This window comes from Dipodomys ordii, unplaced genomic scaffold, assembly GCF_000151885.1.
Source record: "Dipodomys ordii isolate 6190 unplaced genomic scaffold, Dord_2.0 Scaffold28, whole genome shotgun sequence".
NCBI lineage: Eukaryota > Metazoa > Chordata > Mammalia > Rodentia > Heteromyidae > Dipodomys > Dipodomys ordii.
In genome coordinates this window covers 12,309,190-12,326,636 of record NW_012267244.1, presented here as the reverse complement: position 1 = coordinate 12,326,636, position 17,447 = coordinate 12,309,190, and the positions used below count along the sequence as shown (strand labels likewise).

Here is a 17,447-nt window from a genome sequence, read left to right as displayed (position 1 = left end):
CCCCCCCCCCCCGCAAAAAAAAAAGTGACAGCAGTACCTAGGAAATGAATAGCTATTGCTTAGATGAATAATTAGAGGCTATTCTCATGGTGGAGAAGGCTAGATGGCCAGAACTCATCCAACATACTTCAGGAAGACAAAATGAATGAGCTGTTCCTTAACTCTGCTTCTCATTCAAATGTTTACTCATGCAAGTGAACAAACTATTGCTAACTAGTGCTAAGGTTAAATATTAGCAAGTTTATAAGGTTCAGATCAGAATAGTTTAGGCCTAGTTAAGTGAACTGTGTTACAAACTTGAAAATAAATGTATTTGTTTTGTGTGTGTGCTTAATGATGTAACTATGGGCCTTGAAATAAGTATACTTCTCATTTCCAGCAATAATAAATAGTTTTAATCCACTGCACACACTTAGCTTTTCTCTGAAAAATTCTCTGCATGGATATATTATCTATGATTTTAATTGGAGGTTAGTAAAGGGAGGTGTTACAAAGTATATATTATTAGAAAAGGAGAAAGGGTCTGAGAGGGCTGGAAACAACTGAACTAAATGAAGTATTAATAACCAGAAGAGAGAGATGATAGCTGTTTACCTGTGAGGCTTATACCAAATTCCTATGGAGAGGAATTAAAGGCAAAGAGCACAGCATTTTAACCCTTCCTTAATGATAGTATTACTTCCTCCTCCATAAGGGGGTAGCCAACGAAGTTCTTTGATTAGTGGACTAAACTGAGTAAAAATAGGCTGTGAAAGAAGCTGTGAAAAGGAAAATTTGGGGTCTCTGCAGCCTTATGAAATTCTTCAATGTGTTTGGTATTTGAAAAGACACATAAAGGGAAAAAACCTAAGATCACAAAACATTAAAAAAAACCAACAACACAGAGCATTGGTTGGTTTACCATAATAAAATCACTCACCTGTGCACAAATCTGATGCATGACATGGCCAAATTCATGGAAGTAAGTCCTCACCTCGTCGTGTCTCAGGAGTGAGGGCCGACCTGCTGCTGGATGTGAGAAGTTCACCACGAGGGCGGCCACAGACATCATGCGACTGCCATCAGGGAGAAGGCAGCCAGGCTGGAGACCAAAGCAGGCTGCGTGATTGTATTTTCCTTCCCTGGGAATACATAGAGAGAAGAAAGAAAGATTGTTTTTTAACAACAACATCATCATGGTCTCTCTTAGTCATTAAGGCCTATTTGACACCAAAGACACTAAAACATTTAATTAACTTTATAGAAAGCAGGCCATTCTGCTAAAAAGTAAAAACGAGAAGTAAGCAAACAGTAACCTTCCTATCAATTTGGTGAGATCTACCTCCAAGGTTTCTTCTGTTCAAAAATCTTAACATAAAAAGAATGCACACCACACCGAGGGTACACTGAGTTTTTAAATGATTTAAAAAATTTTATATTTAATTTTTATTGTTATATAAAGGTGATGTACAGAGGGGTTACAGTTACATAGGTCAGGCAAAGAGGACATTTCTTTTGGACAATGTCATCCTTTCCTTTGCTCTCTCCCAGTTTATATCTCCCATCCCCATCCACAACTTGTATAGTTCACTTTCAACATAGTGTCTAGTACCACTGCTTTTTAACTGATTTTAAAAAAAAATCTTATTATTTTTGTGTACATATGGAGCTAAGAGAGGGAACCCTGGCTTTCATACATGCTAGGCTAGCACTTTACCACTGAGCTATATCTAGATTTATCCAGTACATTTTAAGGAGCAAATTTAAAATAAAAGACACATACTAGGTTTTTTCCCCCACTACAAGTTAGAATCAATGAAAAACTAAACCCAGATAGGAAAGTTTTTCTTTTCATTTAGGAAGGAAGACTCAGTGTTCACAATTGTTTATTTAAAAGCAAAACAAAGACTAGATAAACCTTTTCAGACTTTTAGTCTAGGGAAAAAGCATAAATTATACTATGAAGCCATTTATTTTTGTGTAACAGTGTCAGTGATGGGCTCTACAAAAGTGATATGATACTGATCACAGTCTAGGATTATATTTCCTTTTTTTCACACATCAGATACTAAACAGGTCATTCAGATTTTGGCTGGACAACCTGAAAATGGCAACTTTTCTGACCCTATTAGAGATTTGATCTTGAGGAGCAATCAAGTAACTCTTGTCTAGGATGGGCCTCCTAGGAGAGGGGAAGAAGCAAGACTTTTATAAATGCATTTAAAACCCAGAATAGATACTGAAGGCATCAGTAAGAAGAGAGTTTAGCAAATTGCTGAGGATGGCTGATATAGGGCTAGGGAAGCATGAGGGAGTAGATGGAAAATTTACATCCAATTCTAGGCTTGTTTTCAACACTGCATTGGCACATAAAATATGAAGGACAGGGTGAAAAAAAATCTGTGAGGGAAGGAACAGCTGCTATGTGAGAGCTTAAAGTGTTGCTTAGATGCTATTTATTTGTCTCCTATAGAATAAAAGACTCACATTTCCCCTGAGAAAGGGCAAGAACCCATATTGTTGTTGTAGTTGGAGAAACCCCACTGCTATGTGGGGAGAAGAGAGTGCTGGGGGAGGGGCAGAGTACATCATGGCCTGAGGACTAAGCTGAGGGAGGATAAGGCAGGTCACAGAACAGGCCCCATTCCTAAGACACAATGACAGCCCATTCTGTGATTAAGACGGCTGCAAAATCAGAGACACAGAATTTCTGTTCACTAACCAGACTAACAAGTATCCAGTAACACTTTATAGCAGTCCACTGCTGTGAAGAGCAAGAACTTCTCCAGAGACCTGTTTGGAGGCTGAGAACAAAGCAAAAGACTACATAGTAAGGTAGAACAGAAACTGAGAAAAACTAAAAAATTCAGTTCCTACCCTAAATCTACAGAAGAGTCTGTAGCTTATAGCTCACTGAATTTAACCACAGCAGCAATAAATAGATCTCTAATCCAGCTGACTACTATGAGTTAACATCTCACATTAAAAGTCCAGCACAAGCAAAGGTGATCATTTTTGGGCACCCAGCAATTTACCTCAGTCTTTATTGTCCTATACAAATGTCTGGCTTTCAAAAAACTTGTGAGGTACATAAAGATGTAAGGAACAACAAAACAACAACAACAACAACAAAAAGAATGGTCAAGAAGTAAAGCAAGCAAGACAACCAAGTGCAGATATGACAAAAATGCTGAAGCTATTTAAAACAACCAGCACTCCTGTGCTAAAGATCTGGAGGAAAAGTAGATGCTTTGCATGGACAGATGGCTAATTTGCGCAGCATTAGAAACTATAAGAAACAATCCAGGTGAAAAGGCTAGGAATGAAAAACACAGTAACAGATAAAGAATGCTTTGACCCAGCCAAGAAAAGAATCACTAAACCAAAATAGAAATGACCATCTTTGGTTGGAGATGGAGCTTAGTAGTACATAGCATTTGCCTGGCAGAGCAAGGACCTGAGTTTGATTCCCGCCACTCCTTAAAAAAAAAAAAAATTCTTAAACCTGGGTGCTGGTGGCTCATGCCTATAATCCTAGCTACTCAGGGGGCTGATATCTGAGGATTTTCATTCGAAGCCAGCCTGGGCAGGAAAGTCCATGAGACTTTTATCTCCAATTAACCACCAGAAAACTGGAAGTGATACTGTGGCTCAAAGTGGTAGAGTGCTCGCCTTAAGCAAAAGGAGCCCAGGGACTGGCAAAAAGAATAAAAAATAAAAATAAATAAAATTATCCTCTGTGGTTGCTGGTGGCTCATCCTAGCTACTGAGGAAGCTGAGATCCAAGGATCACAGTTTGAAGTTAGCCTGGGCAGTAAAGCCTGTAAGACTCTTATCTCCATTTAACAACCAAAAAGCCAGAAGTGGAGTTGTGACTCAAGTGGTAGAGCACCAGCCTTGAAGGAAAAAACTAAGGGATTAAGTTACATGAAATAAGTCAGACTCAAAAATATTGCATGAGCCGGGTGCCGGTGGCTCACGCCTGTAATCCTAGCTACTCAGGGGGCTGAGATCTGAGAATCACGGTTCAAAACTAGCCAGGGCAGGAAACTCTGAGAGACTCATCTCCAATAAACCTCTAGAAAACCGGAAGTGGTGCTGTGGCTCAAGCAGTAGAGCGCTCGCCTTGAACTGAAGAGCACAGGGAGAGCGCCCAGGCCCAGAGTTCAAGCCCCAGGACTGACTGAAAAAAAAATATTGCATGTGTCCTTTCATAAGTGGATTTATTTTCCTTAAGAAATAAATAGAAATATATATGGAACTATTTGGAAGTAGGACAAGGAGCAAGTGAGGAGAAAAAAAATGGTAAAGGGGAAGAATATGATCAAAGTACATTGCGTATGTATGGAAAAGGTTACAATGCAACACAGTAAACACTGTGCATGAGCCTGTAATCTTAGTTACTTGGAAGGCTGAGATTAGGAGGATCAAGGTTCAGGTCAGCCTATGTAGAAAAGTTCATGAGACTCTATTTCCTCAGAAGAAGTTTGGACATACTGATGTAAGAGTGTGATTGAAGAAATGGTAGGAAGCCTAAAGTTGGCACACTGTGGCTCAGAAGCATGCCATGGTTGGCAGTGAGATTCTGTTGCAAAAATAACCAACAAAAATTAGGCCTGAAGGTGTAATTCATCTGGTAAAGTGCCAATCCAGTAAACATGAAGCCCTGGACTCAACAAGAAAAAGAAAAACGAACTTGGAAGGTAAAAGGAAGGGGAGAAGAAAGAGTAACAAAGGGGGTGAGTATGATCAAAGTAAATGACACCCCCACACACATACACACACTTATACTTCACATATACTAATAAAAATATGGGGAAAATACAACCATCTACACTTGAGAGGTTTTATTTTTAGGTTTTATCATAAGTGGAAAGTAAGTCCACAGACCTTTGGAATCACCTAGATACTTACGGACACCTCAGCCCATCATGTGGATGACACTTATCTAGCCTCCTTTCAAGAATACAAAATCAGAGGAGTTACTCAACTTAAGTGACATTATCATGGCTTTTTTTATTTATAAAATGGATTAGCAGGTTGTTTTAGAAAGTAGCCTGTGGAGAAAGAGATCCATATCTTTTTTTTGTCTGATGAAACATTTTGGAGTCCTTAGTAGCATATACTATAGAAACAATGTTTAAACCTCTGAACTATGGCTGCTCAATTTGCATCTAAAGTCTTTAATACTCACAGTCCTGTGAAATGATAACCAGTCCCATATTACAGGAGGTTATGTCACTCAAGATTATACTGTGCTGGCTGTCAACAAGATTGAGCAGAATGGTCATTAAATCTAAAAAGGCTAGAAGAAAGATGATCTGAATATAGCACTAAACATTATGGGAGCAATTTCAAATTAAATGTTTTCTGCATGTGCTGATAGTGGGGCTTAAACTCAGGGCCTCACATTCTCACTTGGCTTTTTCAATCAAGCCTGGTGCTCTACCACTTGAGCTACAGCTCCTTTTCTGGCTTTTTGATAGTTAATAGGAGGTAGTAGCCTCACAAACTCTCTTGCACAGACTGGATTCAAGCCAGTACAAGATCCTGAGATCTTAAGACTCACGAGTAGCTTGGACTATAAGTATGAGCCACCAGAGTCTCTGATTTCAAATAAGTAAACACTGTCAATGGCAATGATGATGGTAGCTGCTGAAGCTTATTAAGCACTTGCTATGTGTTAGGCAGTCTTCCAAATGTATTATATATAACAAACTAGTGTGTGTGTGTGTGTGTACGCGAGCATGCTCGTGTGCATGTGTGTGTGTGTGTGTGTGTGTGTACTCAAGCATGCTCGTGTGCATGCATTAATCCTGGCGCTTGAACTTAGGACCTTGCTCAAAGCTAGCTCTGTACCACGTGAGCCATAGCACCACTTCTGGCTTTTTGCTGGTTAATTGAAGCATCTCATGGACTTTCCCACTTGGGCTGGCCTCAAACTGTAATCCTCAGATTTCAGCCTCCTGAGTAGCTAGGATTATAAGCATGAGCCACCATGCCCAGCAACAACACACTAATTTTCACAATCTCTACAAAACAGGTGCCACTAGCATTCCCATTTTTAATACCTAAAATGCAGGTAAGGAAACTGCACTCCTTTACTAGGAACCTCACTAGGAACTATAGAAGGAAGCATTTTAAACTGAGCAGTAGTCACTGCTAACACTGTGGTCCTTAGTACCTTGGATAAAGGTCCAAGTAGAACTGTCCCAACACTTCTCCTGTAGCTCTATCCTTCACAGTGTAAAGTGTGACACTTTTATTCCAAACATGAGCATCTGTCACTTGCTCAAATGAAAGTCCCAACAGCTCCTGGTAGATATTCAGCAAGCCTTCGGTGACCACCTCAATGGGGAAGTATTCCTTGAGGAACTCTTGGTCTATGCAGTACTTGAGTTCTTCTGTCTGAGTCATGTAGTAGGGCAGGTCCCAGGCATTGATTTTCCCGTCGTATTCAAAACCTTTCTCTTCACATTCTTTTTTCTTCAAATTCAAAATAAATTCTCGTTCTGCCTCACCCAATGGTTTTAATTTCTGGCTTAAATCATCTGTGAGGGAAGTAGAAAGAGTTATGGACCTGGCCTTGGATCAACCTCAGAATATGAATGAATTATATAATAATACATATTTATGGGACATTTGTTACAAGTCATATGTGATTCACACACACACACATATATTTAAGCATGATCATTAAGGAAGCAGTGGAGTAAATTTTGGATTAAAGGCTGACTTTAACACACTATTAGTTTTCTGTAGCTTATATTAATAAAATATCAAATCATTAAATAAATATTTTGACCAATTGTTCAAAGAGAATAGAGTATGAAATAATAGGTTAACAAGGACAGTAAAAAAAACCATACTTCTGTCAACTCTGATTAGAGATGATTATAACAAAAATTAGTACTTTCACCAAGACTAAAATTTTCAACCGTCTTTTGCTAAGAAGCCAAAGAGACTATTGAAATAAACATCTGAATTGAGAGGGGAATAGGGAAAGAATGGCAGAGGACCAGAGTGACTCAATACCACAGACAAGAACTGTGGTTTTAAAGATTCATAAAAATGACTAAAATGGATGCGAATAGTGAATATAATATTAGCTGATAGTTTTTTTTTTTGTTTTTCTCTTTTGGTGCCAGTACTGGGGCTTGAACTCATGGCCTCAGTGCTGTTCCTTAGCTTTTTTTGCTCAAGGCTGGCAGTCTACCACTTGAGCTACAGATCCACTTCTGACTTTTTAGTAGTTAATTGGAGATAAGAGTCTCATGGATTTTCTGCTCCATGCTGGCTTCAAACTTCAATCCTCAGATCTCAGCCTTCTGAGTAGTAGAATTACAGGCATGAGGTACCAGTGCCTAGTTTTCATGACTATTGTTGTATACTACCAGGTGTTGAGTTTTTGTTAATATATATCCTGTTTCTATTTATATCATCTAGGTAAGCTTATTTCATACAAATTCATCAGTAGCCATTCTATAACTACCAGTGAAGAAAGGTAGTGGGTTGACACTCTGTTAGGACCCAGGATATCATATGTGGAATTAATGTAAAAATCCCCAACAAACATCAGGCACAGTGGGGCACATGCTTGTAATCCCAGAACAAGGGAGGCTGAGACAGAAAAATTTTGAGTTCAAGGCTATCCTGTAGTGCACAGAAAGACCCTATCATGAAACAACAACAACAAAAAAACCCCAAGTCATATACACAAAAGAAAGATATTAGAATAAATTTAAGACTACAGTAATAATACAATAAGGCAAGAGCCAATTCAGACTAACACAACAGGTAGTTGAAAGATTTATCTTGAATGAATGAAAAGGAGGGTGATCTCAAGGGTTTTGCTGATATGATAGTCATAGGGGATAGTCATAGGAAACAAAGAAATGGAAACGGTAAAACTGACATTAACAGAAGAACTAACCTAGAAAGGCTGTCACATGGTTTGTGCTCTTGGCAGTGTTCAGTTCTAGGACAAAATCAGCGTGAGTGTTGTACCCGAGCAGTTTGGCCACCTGGGCCCGCAGTGGGAGTAGCTGCTGCAGAATTACTGTGTTTTCCTAGCAAGCAACAACAAGGAAAGCAAGTCATTAGCTGGGCCCAAAGTACTGATAAGTTGTTAATTTCTAGGTGTGTAAAACTCAAATGTTTTTAGACCACCTTAACTACTGCTCCCATTTCAGTGTTGAGTTTTTAATTCCTGATTTTACTCCTAAAATAATTCATAACACTATCAAGTTAAGGCAGTAATTGAGGTCAATGAATTTAGAGAACTAATTCAAACTTAGAGGAAGCATGCATTTTAAGGATTATAGTGATTCCTTATTGGTTCTCACTGATAGAACTATATCAAATGTTAGTAGTTTAACTGGTTTGGTTGTGCTTATGATGATAAAATATATACAATATAAAATTCAACATTTTAACTTCATACCCAGGTATATGGCTATTCTACACACTCACACACATGCACGCACGCATGCACCATCCAAAATAATGTGGTAGTAAAGATGTAAAGAAATTGGAACTCATGTGTTTTGTAGAAGAGAACATAAATGTTACATATTCTGTAGAGTACAGTAGCACTATTTGTAATAGCCAAAAGAGGGAGTAACCCAAGTATCCATTGACAGATGAATGGATCCATAAACATAGTACAAATATACAGTGGAATATAATTTAACCTTTAAAAGGACATTGACTCAGGCTAGAAGGATGAACCTTTAAGACATTTATGATAACTGAAATGTGCCAGTCACACAAGAATAGACCAGAGGACCAATGAAATAAAAGACCCAGAAATGAACCTACAGACCTAAAGCCACCCATTATTTGATAAGGGAGCCAAAAACAGGGTGGAAGAGACAGCTCTTCAACCAACGGTGCTGGCAGAATTGGCTATGCACACGCAGCAAACTGGAGTTAGATCCTTATATATCACACTGCACTGGAATCAACTCCAAATGGATAGAAGTCCTCAATAGACCAGATACCCTGAAAATATGATAGGAAGGGATAGGGGAAACATTATGGCTCCTGGGCACAGGTCGAAACTTCCTAAGTAAAGATCCAGAATCACAACAAATCGAAGAAAGACTACATAAATGGGATTGCATCAAACTGAGTAGTTTCTGCATGGTAAAGGACATAGTTAGCAAGATAAATAGAAAGCCCACAGAATGGGAGAAGACCTTTACTAGCTATGCATTAGACAAGGGCCTCGTATCTAATATATACTCAGGCTCAAAAAATTAGCGGGTCGCTGGTAGCTCACATCTGTAATCCTAGCTACTCAGGAGGCTGAGATCTGAGGATCGAGGTTCAAAGCCAGCCTGGGCAGGAAAGTCCATGAAACTCTTATCTCCAATAAACCACCAGAAAACCGGAAGTGGTGCTGTAGCTCAAGTGGTAGAGCACTAGCCTTGAGCTGAAGAGCTGAGGGACAGCGCTCAGGCCCACCACCACCAAAATAAAATAAAATAAAATAAAAAATTAAAAAATTAAACCTCCCCAAACAAACCCTCAAAGAAACAACCCAATCAATAAATGGGCTAAAGACTTAGAGACTTCTCCAAAGAAGAATGGCCAATAGACACATGATGAGATGTTTGACATCTCTAGCTGTAAAAGAAATGCAAATCAAAGCAACATTGAGATTCCCTTTAGAATGGCCATTATCAAGAAAATGAACAATAAGAGCTGCTGGTAGGGATGGGGACAAAAGGAATGCTACTACCCTGTTCGTGGGAGTGTAAACTTGTTCATCCAGTCTGGAAAGCAGTATGGAGATTCCTCAAAAGATTAAACATAGCACTTCTCTATGACCCACTCCTGGGCATTTACCTAAATGACCACAAACCAGGCTGCACTAAAGCCACCAGCATGACCATGTTCACTACAGCATTATTTTAGCCAACATATGGAATCAACCCAGATGCCCCTCAGTGGATGAATGGATTAAAAAATGTGGTACATATACACAATGGAATTGTATGCTTCCATCAGAAAAAATAACATTGCCTCATTAGTTGGGAAATGGAAAGACTTGGAAAAAAATTATACTAAATGAAGCAAGCCAGACCCAAAGAAGCATAGGCTACATGGTTTCCCTCTTTTGTAATAATTAGAATGTGCCTATAAATCTACAAGTAAACCCAATGGATAGTAAAAGATAAATAATTACAATTGGACAGTATTAATTAAACAGCAGTCTAGACTTTCACACAGTGAGAACAAAGGAGGATACTTTTTAGGAGAGGATTGCAAAGGCTCAATAGCTATGTAAATAAGATCATATAAAATGATGCTTATTGAAATGAATTCCAAGAAATGGAAAGAAGGTTTTTATTGTACTGTTTTCAATTTTTTTTTCTTACTCTCTTCTTTCCTTTTTCTTTGGTCTATTCCCTTCTGTCACTGTTTTTTATTTCTGTACCCTTGGTTTTGTATATATCTGCATATACTTATATAAGCATATAAGTTTATCTGATTTGGGGTGGGGAAGGGGAAGCACAGAAATGGTGGGACAAAGGGTGAAGCAATTCAGTAGTGAAATCCATTAGACACTATGTTGGAAATTAATTGTACAACTTGAGGGGGAGGGAAATCAGGAGGGGAAAAACTGGGAGAGAATGAGGCAAGGGGTTAACCCCGTTCAAAAGCAAATATACTCATTACCTGACTTATGTAACTGTAACTCTTCTGTACAACACCTTTACAATAAATTTTTTAAAAAAAGAAATATACCAATCGCAAAAAGATAAATATTGTAATTAAATTTATGTAGCATTTACAAAGGTGGTTGCCAGAGGCTGGAGGCAGAAATAAATGGGGCCTTGGTGTTTAGCAAGTAGAGTTTTGGTTAGGGAATATGACAAAGTTCTGTGGGTAGACAGTGGTAATGGTTGCGAAAGATCATAAATACACCTAATGACACTTCCTGTGGTCTAAATGTCTTCTTAACACTCATGTGCTGAAAATAAATCTGTATTGTGGTGCTACTAACAGGTGAGGCCTTTGGTAAGCCTCATGCTTCAGCCTCATGTATACTGGGATTACAGATGAGCCCTACCACACCAACCTTGGAACTGTGATCTTTCCCATCCTTTCTTAAATATACTTGTGACACTTAATGGGACAAAGGATGTGAAAAGACAAGTTAAATTTTTAGGTTATCTCTTTGTGGATGTTTGCCTTGCTAGCTGTGAAATAAAGATGACAATAATAATGACGCTGGAAATCACATACTGAAGAATGCAGAGCCCACTCTGGACTCTCTCTTTTAGTGCTGGTTGCAAGAGAAATATATCTAAAAAATCATGGTAAGTGTATAGTAACATTAAATATGCTATTTGTTTATTTACTGGAACGAAGGATTAAACTTACATGCTAGACAAGTGTTCTACCACTTGAGCTTCCTATACCTCCAGTCCTTTTGTATATATTTTGAGATACGATTTTGCTAACTTTGGGCTGGCTCTGAACTTGTGATCTTCCTGTCTCTGCCACCAGAGTAGCCGGGATTACAGGTGTGTATCACCATAGCCAGGCAAAATTTGGTCACTAATCTATTAAGTGTAACATTCAGTGGCACTGATTAAATTGATATAGATACACACCATTATACAATTTATTTCCAGGATTTTCCATTACTTCAAAAAATTCAGTGATCATTAATAGTAACTCTTCAGGCTCCCCTAGTGTCTAACTTACTTTCTGAAAAGAAGTAACTTTTTCACTTTTATTTTTTGTGGCAGTGCTGAGATCACACCTAGAGCCTCATGTATGTATGCTCATCAAGAGAGCTACCATTAAGTTATAACCCCAGCACAAGAAGTAATTCTTTTTGTCATATCTGTACTTTTCACTGACTTATAAAGTTGTTTAGCCTATACCTTGACATATGGAGACTAGGAGCTGGAAAAGGGTACTGCTATAACAAAAACCAAACAAGGTACCAGGATGGAAGATAAGGACATAGACAGAGATGGCCAGCTTGCAAGAGGGAAAAGATGGAAGGATGGAGAATGGAAGGAAATAACTCTGTTGGGTGAGGTTCTGGGGCTTCAGATGGCTGAAAAAGCCAATTGCTCTGAATTCTTAACATGGGGATGTCACTCAGTTACTGAAGGGCAGAGATTAGTTTGAGATTCTCCCTTCCTTCTCCAGCCTTTTTCAAAGGGCCCAAAGCAAACTCTATTCATTTGAAGACAAATGGGATGAGCAAAATACAGAGGTCAGTGTTTTCAAATTGGTAGGACTATGGACCAAACACAATGTATGCATTTATTTAATAATACAACTGATTATAAGCAACCAGACAAGAAACTAAGTTTTTCAAGGAGTTTTCATTACCAATGACAGTTAACACTGGCCTATAAAATCCTGTGGTTATTTGGTCTGTAGGATAACCCTTAGACTTCACACTGGGGAATTCTATATATCAGCAGTTCCCTAAGATATGGTCATGGGAGATAACAGTGAAGATGTATCTGCAAGCAAAATAAGGACCATAAAGTGCAACTGATAAAGGAATTCTTGATCCAAATAACTTTGGACTAACTGAAGGGACTTGCCTAGAACAAGAATCCTTATAATTCCTGACCAACGTTTTTTCACAATTGTTATATGACCACTATTTTTTTCCTATTCTTTCCTTTTCAAATGGTAGGTTTACCCCTCCCCCTGGTATGACTGTTAGAATTTTTCTGTTCCTATTCTACTCATGGGTGGGTTGAAGGTATGGGAGATTTAACTTTTTTTAATAGGCTGATAGATTATGAGAACCTCCAACTGAGGAGGACTGTGTGTTAAGAGTTTGGCCTGAATACCTGCCTGGGAAATGACAAATGTTTTTAGGGGAAAAAAAGGGTGCTTATGGTTGTACAGGTGGCGAGAAAGACTATGGTGGAACAGTGAAGCCTGTGAATCTAGTTCTCATTCTTTGTCTTTATAAAACCCTTTAAGCTGAGCAAATGGTTGTCAACTAAAATTCACATTTCCTAGCTTCCCTTGCAGCTAGTCATACCTCTATGATGGAATTTGGGTCAATGGGATAAGAATAGAGTTGACATATGCCATTTCTAGGTCTTGTCTTTAAAGATGAGAGCTTGGTGCTCCTTTACTCCTTCCCAACAGGCTAAGGAATAGTCATTTCCAGAAATAACCTTGGAAGTCACTTGTTGAGGAGGGAGAGATACTTGCTAGTCCTGGACTGCTGATGTAGGAGAGGAATACAATTTTTAGTTTATTTAATCTAGTCTAGACTTTTTTTTTCTTATTTGCACACTTACTTGGCCACACTGAGTGCCAATGAGCAATAAAAAGCTAAAAAGTCTTGCAGATCTGAGGAATTAGGAAGCATAATACCAACAGAAATCAAAATATCAGTCTGTGAGCTGACTTTGATAGTTGTTCTAAAAAAAATCAAGTCCTAACAACAATAGAAAGAAAAACATTTATAGTACCTCTTTGCACCTTGTATTAAAAGCCATTTCCATCTTCCTTCTTGTTTCAGGGACACAACATTTCTTCATGACAGGAAAATAGTGTGGATATTTTAAGGTTATTTTATACTTGTCATCATCTGTCTTTTCTAAAGTGTCAATGAAATCATCTGGAAGAGCACCTGTGAAAAACCATTTTCTCACACATCAATTTTCCCACTCATTATTGGTTTCTTTAGATTGGCATGGTTCCTTTAAGTAGGTCTAGGAATTTGGTGGGGTGACTGAAATTCAAGAAAAATAATAAAAGTCCTAATATTATTATTTTAATATTTTTGTTGAAGTGGGGGTAGCAGTAAGAGGCCTGATAGCTCAGGAGATAATAATGCACAATATGAATATACTTCAGTGGTCCTTTGAGGTGATGTTTTGATGGAGAGGAGGGAAAAATAAATGAGACAAAGAATCCAGAACTGAATAAGAAGACACCAATTTAAGTTACAATGTAGGGGACATTGCAGGGCAGAAAAATTGTTAAACATCTGAAGGATACTAAACACCAATATAAGTTACCAAGAGAAATTATGGGGAAATATAATGAAATCTCTTCTGGACTGAATCTAAAAATATTATACTCTTATTAGCCTAAAATCTAATTCTGGCTGTTCTGGTTGTCTTTTTTTAGCTGGAGTGATGAGATTATTTTTTAAAGGATTCTTTGAACTCTGGCTTAGGCTTTCCATCTGGAAATCATAGTAACCTATGAGGTAACATTATTTACCTAACTGACATGACAATCTAGCAAAATAACAATTTCTTTTTTTTTTTTTTTTTACCAAGTTCAGCCTTAGAAAACACAAGGAAGGTATTATCCTCATTGAGGTTTTTGTTGAAGTCAATACATAGCTCACTCATTCTTTTCTTCATTGATTTGATTTCCTGGAAAAAAAAATATGTGCAAAGCATTAACAGTAAAAGGAAATCTCATTTTTACTGCAAACAGTGAAGTAGGTTTTATATGAAGACTAGATCCTGTTCTTGGGAAGTCATGTCTAGTGACAAGCTTAACAAGCAGCTATCCCAGTCTTAAACACCTTATAGAAAGACAAACCTAGTCATGTATTAAAAAAAACAGTTATATGAAGAACTAGACAAATTAAGAAGTTATGGTAAAAGCAGTATCTAGCATATTATACACACACAATAGTTGCTGAGTGAATGAACAAATCCAGTAGCTCATTTCCAATCAACATATTTGTTTTAATTCAAAATTTAAGTTTAATAATTAGTATCTGGTGATGAAGTAAACAAAGAAAAACTGAAAACAGTAATGATTTACATAGCACTTTGGAGAGAAGGAGGATTTATGGATTTTAACATTTGCATAAGAAATACTAGGTGGCAGATCAAATGAAGCAACAGAAGAAAAACACAAGAAACAAATTGCATTAATCTGTCCCTTTCTTCTAGCAATGTTACATAATGACATTTACTTAGTCCACATTGATTTCAAAGTGTAGGTCTGCTCAAGAAGTATCACTTGCACTTATTAGAAATGCAATTTCTCTTTTTTCCACCCATCAAATTATTATTTTTTATTTAATTCTATTGTATAGGTGATATACAGAGGGGTTACAGTTATATAAGTCAGGTAATGAATACATTTCTTTTGGAACAGTGTCACCACCATCCCTCATTTTCTCCCAGTTTCCCCCTCCCCCACAAATGCAATTTCTTAAGAGAACCCACTAGCAGTAAGAGGAAACCAACCTTTGGATGGATGATACTATCACTGAAGAAGACGCAATGAAAAATGGAAAATCAGGTGGCCAATGACATCCCTGTGCATAGAGATCTGACCAACCCATGAAGCCTATCAACATCTGGACTGTCCAGTTACACAAGCAACTAAACCTCTTTTATTTTTTAAAGGAGATTTTGTTAGCAGCAATCAAAATAGTGTAACTAAGTTTTCACATTCCCAAGAGGACTGAGCAGGCAGATGAAAGGTGAGGCAAGAGAGATCAACCCCTTTTCTTTAATTAGGATGAAGAGGCCACAAGGTTGCAAAGGGCACTCAGGTGGTAAAAGAATACCAATGTTTTAGTGGCACCTTCAGTTCTTGTCTACATGATGGTATCAAATAACCAAATTAGGGCCCAGTTTGAGTTTCTTTCAAGCTTACTTTCAGGTCTTGAGTCTAGAAGAACAATCTGAAAATGAATTATAGATTCTATTTCCTGTTAAAGAAGAATGAAGTTAATTCTGTAGTAAGTTTACTGCTGAACCCAGAATACTTGATTGGTCTTAAACAAAAGAAAAAGGTTGAGACGTACTTTTCAACAGCTAGTCTCTATTCATTTAAGGGCAAACATGAATGATAGTGTGTCCCACTCCAAAATGCTGGTTTTAAAACTCTCCATCAGCAAAGATTTTTAAAAATTTATTTATTTATTTACTTTTGCCAGTCCTGGGCCTAGGCACTGTCCCTGAGCTTCTTTTGCTCAAGGCTAGCTAGCACTCTATCACTTGAGCTACAGCGCCACTACTGACTTTTTCTGTTTATGGTGGTACTTCATGAATGCTAGGCAAGCACTCTAACACATTCCCAGCGCATCAGTAAGGATTTTATTACCACTGCCCTATCTCTGGACTACAAAGGAGGGAGAATACAAATCAACTATGGAGACTTGGAATCAACTCTTAAAGAATATAAGTAGAGCAGGAGAAATAAGCCAAGCACACAAGAAAAAAACAAAAGGAACTTGGACAGGATCAAAGCTTTGTCAGTCACTGAGGTTAAAAGAAGCTGTAGGAGTTAAAGCACTGAATAGTAAATATGTTGGAAATGGATTTGTATTATGGCTTATTTTTATTACAATCCATCAGTTTCCCTGTTTCTTCTATGTATGTTTTATGTATTCATTTGAAAGAAAAGGAAGTAAACTTACATTTTGTACTTGTTCTGGAAGATGAAGCCCATTTCTTTTTCCCATTTTAATTGACTTTTCTAAGTATCTCCTGGCTTCAGGCTTTATCTTCTCCAAATCACAGTTTTCCTAAAATCAATAAGCACGACATCCATTTCCATTGCAACAGTGCATGGGAACCACAAATCATGAGGCCAAAGCAAATTTATTCATCACCTCCATTGCACTACGAAGCACAGGTGACTAAAAGGAAGGTCCTTTTGAAGACCTAATTTCTTTTATGCTTTGGTGAGCCTCAGTTCATTTACAACAGAAAAATTAAATAAATAAAAAGCATCCAGAATTGCCTTGGCTTGCCTCAGAATTCAGAGTGCCTGTGCCATTGGAAGGCGTGATAATAGATGAATTTGCATAATCTCATTCTGAGCATTCTTTATGACTGAGTGGTCTTTTTCACAAAACACATTTCTTATCACAAGTCATCTGAATTTAATTTTCTATCATTTGCCAACCTGGTTCCACTTGAGAAGCAGGAATAGAAATAAAGGGGTAAATTCTACACAAATGCAGAGTGGGGCTCTTTTGCCAAGATGCCAAATAAGGACAGCTGGATAAAACCCCAGCAAAGGCTTCCTGTCACTTGGCAAGGGAGATAAAGGGACTCCAGCAAGCTGCATATGAACAAGTATCAGGGGAAAATGAGTCAGCAGTGCAGAAAGAGGAAAGCTGTTGGTGAGTGTGAATCTGTGCAGCAGCACCACACTCATTCCAAAGAACAGAGGAAAGTGGAAAATTCCCCAGCCACAGCAAGGAATAAAAATGCACAGTCTCTCCAAAACAGGTGGCAGAATACCCATAGCACATCTGGACAGTTGGTCAGTTAGTAGTCCCTAGGAAAAAAAAAAGAACTTCAGACAGACTCAGCAGGTGTAATGGATTCAGTTTGGCTGGAAGCCAATGAGTACCTTCTGTCACTGGAGCCTTACAGACCTTCCACTGCTTGAACACTCTCCATCAAAGCTTTGGGCCATCCCATCCCTGAGCCTTTCTACTATCCAAACTAATTACAATTATGTTTAGCTTT

The 17,447-nt window shown here is 38.1% G+C and overlaps 1 protein-coding gene across 2 annotated transcripts in view; it reads right to left on the bottom strand.

Annotated features, from left to right (window-relative positions):
- Nln (neurolysin (metallopeptidase M3 family)) overlaps window positions 1–17,447 on the bottom strand; it is an 88,500-nt gene that overhangs the window by 26,402 nt on the left and 44,651 nt on the right. Inside the window, exons 4-9 of one of the 2 annotated variants that reach the window (XM_013015915.1) lie at window positions 16,385–16,492; window positions 14,270–14,372; window positions 13,455–13,615; window positions 7,913–8,048; window positions 6,164–6,530; window positions 920–1,121 (exon numbers count right to left, since the gene is read on the bottom strand). In XM_013015915.1, the coding sequence (XP_012871369.1) occupies window positions 920–1,121; window positions 6,164–6,530; window positions 7,913–8,048; window positions 13,455–13,615; window positions 14,270–14,372; window positions 16,385–16,492 (1,077 nt within the window). The remainder of the gene's footprint in view (window positions 1–919; window positions 1,122–6,163; window positions 6,531–7,912; window positions 8,049–13,454; window positions 13,616–14,269; window positions 14,373–16,384; window positions 16,493–17,447) is intronic. The other variant, XM_013015916.1, reaches the window with a different exon arrangement.